The sequence below is a fragment of the Peromyscus californicus genome, unplaced genomic scaffold, assembly GCF_007827085.1.
Source record: "Peromyscus californicus insignis strain IS unplaced genomic scaffold, ASM782708v3 Scaffold_5__1_contigs__length_169319896, whole genome shotgun sequence".
In the NCBI taxonomy this organism is placed as follows: domain Eukaryota; kingdom Metazoa; phylum Chordata; class Mammalia; order Rodentia; family Cricetidae; genus Peromyscus; species Peromyscus californicus.
In genome coordinates this window covers 12,217,647-12,229,650 of record NW_026294573.1, presented here as the reverse complement: position 1 = coordinate 12,229,650, position 12,004 = coordinate 12,217,647, and the positions used below count along the sequence as shown (strand labels likewise).

Here is a 12,004-nt window from a genome sequence, read left to right as displayed (position 1 = left end):
TGACTGGATAAAACGGACACAAAATGGAATTCTAAGCAGCCATTTACACAAACAAAGTGGACTTTTAGAGACTTAGTTGACAAGATGTCATCAGATAGTGTTTGTGAGCTGGGGAGATGGACTCAGTGGTTAAGAGCACTTGTACAAGCATTAGGGAACTGAGTTCAGGATCTCCAGCACCCATTTTAAAAAGCTAAGCATGGCTGCATGCACCTGTAACCCCAAACTGGTGGGGATCAGGGGTGGGTGGGCATAAAATAGGAGGATCTTTGTGGCTTGCTCACCAGCTCTGTAGGAAAAATAAAATGGTACACTCTAGGTTCAGCAAGGGACCCTGTCTCAAGTGTGGTAAGACAGTAGAGGCAGAGAGTCAATAGCTGATGTCCTCCTTTGGACTCCACACATGCATATCACACACACACACACACACACACACACACACACATGAGAGAGAGAGAGAGAGAGAGAGAGAGAGAGAGAGAGAGAGAGAGAGAGAGAGAGATTAACAAATAAAAGAAATAGCAGGAAATTTCCTACCAGATGCGTTTGTGGGTATGCATAAATAAAATGTATTTCCCAACCACTCTTTGAAGGGGGACTGTCATTCTCAGAGGAGGGAACTGGTGTATAGTGACCTCCTTAGGCCCACAGACTTTCTATGAGGAGGGGCTGGGATTCGAACCCAGGACAACTTGATCCAAGGTGGACAGCCAACCACTACCCAACCACTACTACAATTCATGATTGTAGAAAGACCTGGTGGTCTCAGAGGAGAGAACAGCTGGCACTGTCTCCACTGTTGACAGTGTAACCATGGAGACTGTGATCATGGGGCAGGACTCTGTCTTACTTTGTCATTTCATGGGAATGAGCAATACTTTTAGAAGCCTTTAACCCTTAGGTTTTTGGTTGCCACCCAAAGCCTGGACCTGCCCGGAGCCCCAGTCACAGACACTGACCTCTTGGAAGCTGGAGAATGTATCTGGGTGAACTGGTTCTATCTGCAAAGAGATGTCACACTTCTGGTTCAGAATCCTAGGCTTCTGCTCCACGCTCAGGTGGGGTCTATGTTTCTCTTGGGAAGTCCTGGGGCAGAGAGGGACGTCATGGGTGTCAGGCAGTTCCGGGGTCACGGACCTTTGCATCCCTCCGTAACCTGGAAGTAAAACTATTTTCACAGGTGACTGGATTCTTTCAGACTTCCTGCATTTAAGCTGAGCCCAGTCACCTGGGAGAATGCCCATTCCAGAACAAAGCACAGCCCTGTTTTCATTAATGAGTCTCTGAAGCAATGAAACACTATCACTCATTCACCCACCCAATTCAACCAGCATTTACTGAGCCCTTTCTCTGTGCCAGAGGCCTTGGGATGGTCACGCCACACGGACCCCTTCCCACACCTGAGCGTCTCCCTGAGGACCTTCAGTTCCCTGTCTTTCTTCTCCACCAGGCCGCTGGTCTGCGCCACCTTCGATTTGAGCATGCTCAGCTCTTGGTTCTGTTGTTGCACCAGGGCCACATGTCGCTCCAGCTCCATCTTCTGCTTCTCATTCAGCTCCCCTGGGAGTGACAGGAAGTTGGTTTTCCACCTCAGACCTCTGTCATGGCCTATGTGACAGCCCTATGAGATCCGTGAGGGCAGGTCTGTCCCAGGGTTCTCAGGGCTTTCAGGTGCCCCCAGGAGCTCTGCCAGAGCCTCAGCATGTGACAGTGGGTGGCACAGTAAGCCCCCTGCTTCTGCCTCACTACAGTGTTACACCAGCAGCCGCTGTCAGGGCCCTACCCATGTCCCCCTGGTCTTTTAGGGCACTCCGGCTCACGTTCAGCTACTTGCTTCTGAGTCTTTTTGTTTACTTTTTCGTTTTCAGACAGGGTCTCGTGGATTCTAGGCTGGTCTCCAACTCTTTATAGCCAACAATGACCTTCAACCTTCTAACCCTTCCCATCTCCACCTCCTCAGTGGCGGGATCACAGGCGTGTGGCACCAGCTCACTTTCATTTAGTGCTGGGACTTGAACCCAGGGCCTCAATGTAGGCTAGGCAAGCACTCCAACTGAACCACATACCCAGCTGCCTCTGTATTTTTTTGCCCAGGGGTGTTCTCAGGCCCCTGGAGTCTTCTGGGCTACACTGGGTACAACAGTGTCCCATCCACAGCTGGCACAGACAGCTGCCCCTGCCCCTAGCTCTCTCTGGCAGAACTAGTTCTGGGTACCTCAGTGCCCTCGTGATTGACAGCCTACCACACTTCATTTTCTTTCCCTCTGGCTCAAGCTCTAGCTCACTGTCGGCGTTTACTGGGGTTATGGCTTGAATAGACAGGCTGTGGTGGAGTTCCAGTTTTAGGGTCCGCTGTTGGGAGAACCCACACTAAGACCTTTGCATTGCCTTAAGTCTTGAATTGCACATTACAGGGGAATTACCATTGGCACCCCCACTTCACAGATTCGGACACCGCGGCTCAGAAAGGTAGAGTCTTGTCAAGGACCTAATGGTGATCGGGTTCTGGAACTGGGTTCTGATTCACTGTATTCTCTATTATTACTTTCCTTCCTATTGAAAACCACTGGGACAGCTTCAGGGAGCGAACAGGCCTGAGGGTTTGGGGATGTCAGAGGCTGTGTGAAACAGTCTCCCTCCCTCCCTCCCTCCCTCCCTCCCTCCCTCCCTCCCACCTGCTCTCCTTTTTCCATCTTCCACTTCTGGAATCTAGTTTTGTTACCTCTCAAGTCCTATCTGCCTGGATTTTTGTCCTGCCACAGGCTGGGGATGGAAAAGAGAAGGAGTCGTTTGAAGCAAGAGGAAGGACAGAGAAACACACGAGAGGAGGGGCTGAGCTAGGCTGTGTGTCTGTGCAGGAGGGTGTGTGTGACATCCGGCTTTCTCTTCCCTACCCTGGGTGGCTGATGAGGAAGGAGGTGTGTGGTCTTTTTGCATGATGAAGAGGAGGCTTGTGAAGCCCCTTCACACAGCACCCAGGCTCCTGCAAAGGGCCCAGCCCTGGGAGAACCTCACTACTGCCCTCCTAAGGGTGAGAATAAGCTGCAGTGGAAGACGATGTTGACCCTCAAGGTCCACCAGGTGAGTGTGATCCGGGGTGACAGGGGCCGCAGGCACACAGGAAAGCAGGTCCACAAGAGGCTTTGAGACCAAGGCTGCTGACCCTGCTGTCACTTCCTTCCTGAGAGGGTCAGGGAGTCAAGTGACCCAGGAACTCCTACCAACCTCTCAGGTCTGACATCCTGCCATGGGCTTCATTGAGGTCTGTCCTCAGCCTCATGATGACCTCCTGCTGAGACAGGATTTCCTTCTGAGCAGCTAGTAAGTCATCTCTGTAGTGAAAACCAACAAACAAAACAACAGGCCGAGTCAGATGTACACAACTTCCCTGGTGACTCCTGAAGGGGGGGTGGGCTGAGAAGGAGCCCAGAGAAAAGGTTCCAAATGTCCAGGGATGGACCTTGGGACCCCAGCCCAGCTGGGGGACAGGCAGCCTTTAAATACTCGAAAAGAACATCATTTTGGTGTACTTAGCACATTCTGAGAAAGAACAAAGGGTCTGGTTGGGCTGGGCTGAGGTCCACTGTGTCTCTAGTGAGGGTGTCATCTGGTCCTGCATGGGACCTGTCAGCATAGACAGGCCAGTGGTTTTGTGGAAAGAGGGTGGCAGACCACGGAGGGTCGGGGTTCAGGACTTCCAGGAGGATGGGGAAGGAGAGGAGGAGACAACGAAAGCTTTGTTTGTTCCCTGGCATGCTGAGATCCTGGGCACCGGACCAGAACGAAGGAGATGCAGGAATGGTAAGGACAGACGGCACATTAGACTCCATGAGAACTGCTGTTCTCATTGGAGGGGTGTTCCACAGGACAGGCACTCTTTAGGGACCACAGCTTATAGGCCTAAGAAGGAGGTGAAAGCTAATGGAAGTTGGGTTGTGTTTTTGAGGGACCTGGATGGGACACACACTTCTGTGTGCAGTTGTATTAGGGGAAGAATGTACTGAGTAGAAGGCAGTATTGAAGTCTGTCACTTGTCAGTCTCTAGTGAGCGCAGAGGTTTTGGTGGCCCAGGCTTTACACACACACACACACACACACACACACACACACACACACACACACACACACACATATACACACATATATGTGAGACAGAGGCACCCATTAAAAAATTTGTTTAGGGTTGGGGATTTAGCTCAGTGGTAGAGTGCTTGCCTAGCAAGCACAAGGCCCTGGGTTCGATCCTCAGCTCCAATATATATATTTATATATGTATATACACACACACATATACACGCACATAATATGGGTGTGGTGATATACTGTGTACCCTAATAAAGTTTGCCAGAAGATCAGAGAACAGAACAAGCCACTATATTAAACATAGAGGCCAGGCAGTGGTGGCACACACCTTTAATCCTAGCACTTGGGAGGCAGAGATCTGTCTGGACCTCTGTGAGTTCAAAGCCACCCTGGACGACATGAGATTGGCCCAGTCGAGGAGAGAAACACAGCCAGGCAGTGGTGGCACACGCCTTTAATCCCAGTATTTGGGAAGCACACATGCCATTAATCCCAGCACTAGAAAGGAAGTAATATGGTGGACAGAGAAAGATATATAAGGTGTGAGGAGACTGGAACTAATGCTTTTTGACTGAGGAAGGCTTTTCAGACTGAGGAGTCCTAGAGGTAAGAGGTGGTGGGTGTGGCTTGTTCCTTTGTCTCTCTGATCTTCAGGCAAATTTTATTAGGGTACACAATATATCACCACCCATGGGTGCCTCTGTTTTTCTTGGATTGAAGATTTAACACCTCCTTGTTCACATGCTGCTCTGCAGTAGCCTTCTGAACTGTTGTCCTCATCGCTTGTTTCATTTTTGGTGGTACTAAACCCACCCCAGGGCCTCCCACATGTAAGGCAAGTACTTTATCACTGAGCTACATTCCAAGGCCCTGTTTTGTGTTTTTGAGTCATTCCATAGCCCAGGCTGGCCTCCTGTGTACACTCCTGAGCACTGGGACCACAGGTGTGTGCCTTCACGCCTGGACATGGATAGGCTTTGTTTTTTCAAAAATTGTTAGTTCCTTGAGGCTCCAAAGACTCCTTGACTGTTAAGGTTATAGAGGAGAATTCGTTAGTTAGGGTCACTTAGTGCAATCCTTTTTTTCCTCCTTATATTTTATTCATTTTGTATGTGCGTATGTGTCACGCTGTGCTTATGGGAATCAGAGGACAGCTCAAGAGACTGTTCTCTCTTTCCACCGTGTGGGTTCTGGGGATCAAAATGGGGTTGTCAGTCTTGGCAGTGAGTGCCCTTACCATCTCACAACCTTTCCAGAACTCTCCCCTGTAAGTGGTCTCCACTGTCAGCATGGATCATAAGAAAGAGATTCTTCTGGGGGTCGGGGTGGTGGTTCAGGGTGGAAAGTAAATCACAGCGCCTGCACACAGTCACCAAGCTGCAGGCATGTACCTCCTACAAATGTCGCCACTCAGGGAGGCAGCCCGACTCCCCCAGGACTACAAGACCACCAAGGGTGGACTTGTGATCTGAGCAGACAGTTGCTTGGATCTCCCCACCACATCATCCTCACTTGCAACAGGAACTGGGAAATCTAAGCAACCTTGAGAACACAAATCTGGCCATGTCCCTGCTCCTCCAGTGCCTTGGGACCCTCCTTGGTACTCACATCAGGTGGTCACACGCTACTTCTTTGGTACTGCTGTCCAGCGGGGGTATTTCTGCGGGCTCTTGGGGCACTTCCTCCTTTTGAACTGCATCAGAGGAATATGTCAACATCATCACAGCTCATACATAGTGGACTTTCCCTTTCTCTGTCCCGTGAACACACCTGTGTCTCTCACAACTCCTGCAGCTTTCTCTGCCCTCAGACTCCCTAAATGTGTAGCGTTAACAGGTAAGCCTGTGTCTGTGTGTAAAGTCTGGATGTGGCTTGTGTTCTCTGAGATGACGTGTTAACATTTAATCCCCACTGTGAGGTTTAAGAAGGTGGTGGCTTGATCTCACTGCGGCGTTAGAGTGAATAGATTAGATGAGACCATCATGTTGGAGCCCCGGGGGAAAGTGGGACAGAGACCAGACACATTCACACTCCTTGTCTCTCGTTCTTTTCTATCTTCCCCTATTTTTAAAAACAGAGTCTCATGTAGCCCAGACTGGCCCCAAGTTCACTATGTAGCTGAGGATAACTCTGAACTTCTGATCCCCCTGCCTCCACCTCCCCAGTGCTGAGATTATAGGCATATATCACTGGATCCCATTTATGTGCTGACAGATTGAACCTAGAGTTTCAAGGTTCATGAGAGGCCAAGACTGAACCAACTGAGCCACACCCCCAACTTTGCACACCCCTTGTCTCTTGACATGTGACCCCCGGGGCTTTCTCAGGACTCTGCTGGCAAGGCCATCACCAGAAGCAGAGCTTCCACCTTGAACCTAACCTCTGACTAAACTTCTTTCCTTACTTGCCCACTCATAGAACTGGGCCAGCAACAATGGAAAATGGGCTAATACAACAATGAGGTCTTCCTGGCTACTGAGTGAGGCAGGAGTCACCAGCGACATTTACAGACAAGGAAGCAATATGAGGATGAGGGATCTGACGGCAATGGCCTGGCCAAGCTTCAAGAGCTGCAGCCTTATTGGTGGGTCACACCACCTGCCCTTTTCTCTTTCTAGACAAAAATCTTTAAAGAATTCATGGTTTCTGGCTTCCCATCTTCCCCGCTCACTCCTTGGTCCACTGTCCTCTGCTTTTCAACTCTTACTCAATTGTTTACTCACTCAACAAACGCTTGTTTAATGCCTGCTTTATGGCGGACACTTATCTAAGGGCGGAAATGACAAAGACGCTGTCACCCTCAGGACCCACTGAGTATCCTCATTGTTACCTGGATTCTGGCTTAGGAGACAGATCCCCGCCCCCCCCCCCCCCCCCCCCCCCCCCCCCCCCCCCCGTGGATATCGCTCTATATAAATAAAACACTGATTGGCCAGTGGCCAGGCAGGAAGTATAGGCGGGACAAGGAGAGAGGAGAATGCTGGGAAGTGGAAGGCTGAGGGGGAGAGACCTGCCAGCCACCGCCATGAGAAGCAAGATGTAAGGTACCGGTAAGCCATGAGCCACGTGGCAACTTATAGATTAATAGAAATGGGTTAATTCAAGATAGAAAAAGTAGATAACAAGAAGCCTGCCATGGCCATACAGTTTATAAGTAATATAAGTGTCTGAGTGATTATTTTATACGTGGGTTGTAGGACTGCAGGGCTTGGTGGGACCTGGAGAGAAGCTCTCCAGCAACCCCCCCCCCCCACTTACCCCAAGTCATTGTCAGGGCCCTAACTCAGTTACTCACAGGGATAGCGGTTGGCTTGTCTATCATGGATCTCCATGATAGGAAGTTGGGGCATCATAGATGCTCAAATAAGAACAGAACAGGAATGGTGCACGAGGCAAGCCTGAGCTCACCTCCGTGTCTCCCACCGGAGGCTAGCTCTCATCTGGGAGAACTTTGGTGATGTCTGGAGACACTTGCTGTGTGGTGAGGGGAGGAGTGAGGCCAGTTGCGGAGGTCAGGGATGTAGTTAAAGCAGGCACCCTGCCCCCAAGCAAAGCTTATCCAGCGCCAAACACCAACAGTGCTGACGCTGAGACCTAGGGCCTGAGGCCTCGGCTTCCAGAACTTTCCACCCAGAGCTTAGTGTCTGTCATAAGTGACCCAGGTCATTTAGGGTGAGTGAGCGGCATAACTCTGAGTGCTGTTTTTTGCCTCTTTGGGTTTATTTTGTAGGAGGCCAGTCCTGGCTGCCCAGGAGAGCTGTTAGTAAGGTCCCAGTGGCCAGAGGCACAGAGAGGGCCCCAGATTGATGTTTCCATGTGGAAAAGACAACTCCACTAATAGTTCTGGCTGCCCGTGTTCCTCCCCGGCTCACTGGGTTAGCATAAAGGATGTCCTAACTCATTGCTGTTACTTTGGTTCCCTTAGGCCTCGGAGGGCTTCTAGCATCATGTGCACTGAGGAGCAAAAGGGGCCGACAGAGAGTGAGGGAGCTTTGAGATGGGGCCCGGCCTGCGGCCACGCAGGCGCATCTGGACACCAGGTTTCTCCCACAGCCCCAGCCCTACCTGGTTCGTTGTCTTTCAGCGTTGCGATCTCCCCATCTATTTTCCTGTGGTGCTGAGTTACTTGGTAGAGCCTCTCCTCTAGGTTCACGATGGTCTGCGAATGCTGTTTGATCTGTTCTTTGTACTCCATGATTTCCTCCTCGAAGCCGTGCTTCTGGGATTCCCGTTCATCCTGCAGGGCCTTCATCGACTGCTGCTGCAGCCTCAGCCGATCCTCCATCATGATCTGGGGGAGCATTGAGGGAGACGTAGCCTCAGGAGTGGAATTAGACGGCAGCCACCTTTGCACGCACCGGTGCTAGACGGCATCCTACCCAAGAGCCTCTGCACACACGTTCCTGCTGGCATCCTTCTCTCTTTCCTCCCTGTATGGCTGACCTGTCTGTCTTCCAGGTCTCAGCTCTAGCTAACATTACCTCCTTCATGGAATCTTCCTGGACATGTGTTCATGGATGAGTCCCAGGCAATTTCTATTTTATTTGTTTTCTTTTTCCCAAGACCTTTATCAGCACCTGAAATGGTCTTGGTTTCTTGTTTTCTCTCCCCTGAGAGTCCCTCAGCCCCACATAGCAGAAGCCTTGCCCACAGCATCTAGACGCAGATGTTGGATGAGAAAAAAAAAAAAAAAAGCAAACTGATGTGTATTTCTTTGTATGCGTGTGTGTCCTGTGTGTGGAGGTCAGAGGACAACCTTAGCGGCCATCCACCCCTTGTACTGAGACAGGGTCTCTTCCTGACCAGGAACTTACCATGTAGGCTGGCTGGTCACTGAGCCCCAGGATCTGACAGTCTCTGTCTCCCCACTGCTGAGATTACAAGCATGCACGCAATTCTTATCAACTAAAATTACCAACAAGCCTCTTGGACAGAAAAACAGACACCACCTGTGACCACCCTCTGCTTTCTGAGCCCTTTTGATGTCTCCACCCCAGTCCCTCCAGCCCTGTCTTCCTCCCTGCTCTCCCTTCTAGTGGATATGCTGGACAGCGGCCTCCCGGCTCTCCATAAGCGTGGATGTTTCGCAATCTCTCCAGATCCCTACATTTATTTTATTTAGAGACAGAGTCCTAATCAGGTTGCCCTGCTGGTCTTTCACCTCACTTTGTAGCCCAGCAGACCTTGAATGTGTGTTTCTCTTTCCTCAGCCTCCAGGGTAGCTGGGATTACAACCCTGTATCACCAGGTCCATCAAGATGATCTTTCTCAACAGGGGTGATTTTTGGCTCTAAGGGACATTTGGCAGGGTCTTTCTCAGCTGGGGGTGGGGAGAATGCTGTTTACTGTCCACAAAGCACAGGACAGTCCCTGAGAAAAAAGGTGCCTGGCCCGGAATGTCAGCAGCCGGAGCCTGGGCAGGCCAGGTCTCAACCTTCCCCAGCCCCGCCCCCCCCCCACACCCCTGCATTCTCCTGCCACTGTGTCATAGTTAGGATTTCTATAGCTGTGCTGACACACCACAGACAAAAGTGATGTGTGGAGGAGAGGGCTCATTTCAGCTCACCACTCTGAGGTCACCCTCCACTGCTGAGGGAAGTCAGGGCAGGAACTCAAGCAGGGCAGGAACCTGGAGGCAGGAGCTGATGCAGAGGCCATGGAGGGGTGCTGCTTACTGACTTGCTCCCCATGGCTTGCTCAGTCTGCTTTCCTATAGAGCCCAGGACCAGAGGTGGCACTGCTACAATTGAGCAGGGTCCTCGCACATCAGCCATCAATCATCAACCAAGAAAACGCACCCCAGGCTTTCCCGCAGGTCATTGGTGGGGGCATTTTCTCAACTGCGGTTCCCGTTTCCCAGATGGCACGTGTGTCAGGTTGATAGAATACTACCTAGCACATGCTGCGATTCCGTGGGGGAAGCTCACCGTTTTCAGGTCAACCCACCATCTTTGTCTTGGTTGTTTCCAGCTCGGCTAACGTTTCATTTAACTTGAGGGCAAGGTTCTGGGCCTTGAGGTTCTCGGCTGTCTTCATCTGCTGCGCCTCGCCTAGCACGGCCAGGGCGTCGTTTAATTTAGTATTTAAGATGTCCTCCTTTTGCCCCTTTAATTCTATCTCCTAGAAAACCAGCAAACACCAAATTAACAACGTCTGGAATTAAATATTTACTCCTCCCCCCCTTCCTCCCTGAGCCTTCAGCAAGGACACAGACTCCAGTCTGCTGGTGCTTCTTAAGTCCAAAGCCCAAGGATTTTCTGGAAGGTTCCAATTACTGCAGAACTCTTTTTTTTTTTTTTTTTTTAAATCATCAGCAGAGATCTGTCTCCTTGATTTCTGAGCCCCATTCTGTCACCCGGAGCCTTTGACTCAGTTTTATTTCTCTTTTATGAGAGAGCCCTTTAAATATTTGAGGAGGGTTGGCATGTCTCTCTCTAAATCTGTTTTCCAGGATAAATGTGCTAAGTGCCTTCACCCTTCACCACATGACCTGCCCTGGAGACACTCTGTTCCCCCCTGCACTCCAGGTCCCTGGCCAGAAAGATTCCAGTTGCCAAGTCCTTGGCATAGCTTATGCATCCCCTGGAAACCCCTGCAGCCATCTTTATCATAATCCTACTGTCCCCTTGGAGACCCTCCTCCAAGGACTGGAGTATGGGCTCCTGCCAGGCCCTATCCTGAGATCTCAAACATTATTTTTTTTTTTAATGTGGCTGTGAGTATGCATGGGTGCACATGTATGTACAGGTGTGTGTGTGTGTGTGTGTGTGTGTGTGTGTGTGTGTGTGTGTGGTGAGCATGGAGGCCCCAGGACAACCTCAGGTGTCTTTTGAGACAGGGACTCTCATTGGCCTGGAGCTTATCAATCAGGCTAGACTAACTGGGCAGCGAACATCAAGAATCTTTGTTTTTGACTCCCAGAGCTCTCCCATGCCTGGCTTTTTGATGGTTTCTGGGGACTGAACTCCGGTCATCATGCTCGCTTGGCAAGCACTTTACCGGATGAGCTACCACCACAGCCCCATGAATATAGTCTTGAGACACAGTCCTGGGCACTCTCACAAACTGCTGTTGCTAGTGTGGATCAGCTTATCATTTCTGGGTGGGGGGGGGAGGGTTAAGTGGCAGTGGGGACTGTGAGCGAGGATGCTTACATCCTGAGGACCAGCAGCTACCCTCACAGACAGCACTTTCTCCTAAGGATGGAGAGCGGAACATGCAATTGTTCAGCCAAGCATCTTTTACTTATGTATTTATTCATTGTTGTTATTATTATAATGGTTTTTTTAATGACAAAGTTGCAACAGCCCAGGCTGGTTTTTAAACTCATGAGTCTTTGTCTTGGCCTCCTGAGTGCTGGAATCATTGGCACATGCCACCAATCATTTCCTATACCCAGGAAAAGTGGGAAAGAACCCAAACCTAACAGAGGGAGGGACCAACAACCCAAGGTCTGTCTTCAGTGACATGGAGATGTTCGAGAAATACCTAATGTATCAAAACAGTTCCCAGAGCAGTAGGCCCCATGCCACTGTCCTGGTAATGAGTTAGCATCACCCACGTCTATAGTAACGGCACAAAGGTATCCCAGAGAGCATCACATCCGAATGTCCGCGGTGATAGCTCTGCTCTGCAGAAGCAGCGTCAATGTTGAGGCTCTTCTGAGCGATTTCCTGTATTTGTCAAATACTCTAGAGGGAACGGAGCTCATTTGTGATCAGAAAAGAAAACAGGCACTCTTTGGAAAAAGAAAAATGCAGGCACTACTGTTCCCAGGCTGTCCCTGTACTCCACTGGGAATCACTTCCTGATCTTTGTGTCCGGGACAACTGACCTTGCCTAAGAGGACGGAGATACAGAGCCACTTGTCACCTGATGCTCATAGATTGCTCCAGGTGTCCCTGAAAACCCACTTGTTTCT

At 50.4% G+C, this 12,004-nt stretch overlaps 1 protein-coding gene and 1 non-coding gene across 4 annotated transcripts in view; one reads left to right on the top strand and one right to left on the bottom strand.

Annotated features, from left to right (window-relative positions):
* Fhad1 (forkhead associated phosphopeptide binding domain 1) overlaps positions 1-12,004 on the bottom strand; it is a 127,432-nt gene that overhangs the window by 25,604 nt on the left and 89,824 nt on the right. For all 3 annotated transcript variants that reach the window (XM_052716047.1, XM_052716048.1, XM_052716049.1), the window contains exons 20-25: positions 10,030-10,203; positions 8,149-8,374; positions 5,692-5,776; positions 3,226-3,332; positions 1,401-1,560; positions 960-1,086 (exon numbers count right to left, since the gene is read on the bottom strand). In XM_052716047.1, coding sequence (XP_052572007.1) covers positions 960-1,086; positions 1,401-1,560; positions 3,226-3,332; positions 5,692-5,776; positions 8,149-8,374; positions 10,030-10,203 — 879 coding nt within the window. The remainder of the gene's footprint in view (positions 1-959; positions 1,087-1,400; positions 1,561-3,225; positions 3,333-5,691; positions 5,777-8,148; positions 8,375-10,029; positions 10,204-12,004) is intronic.
* Trnaa-agc (transfer RNA alanine (anticodon AGC)) lies at positions 4,183-4,257 on the top strand. Its single transcript has one exon. It is a non-coding gene; the product is annotated as a tRNA-Ala (tRNA).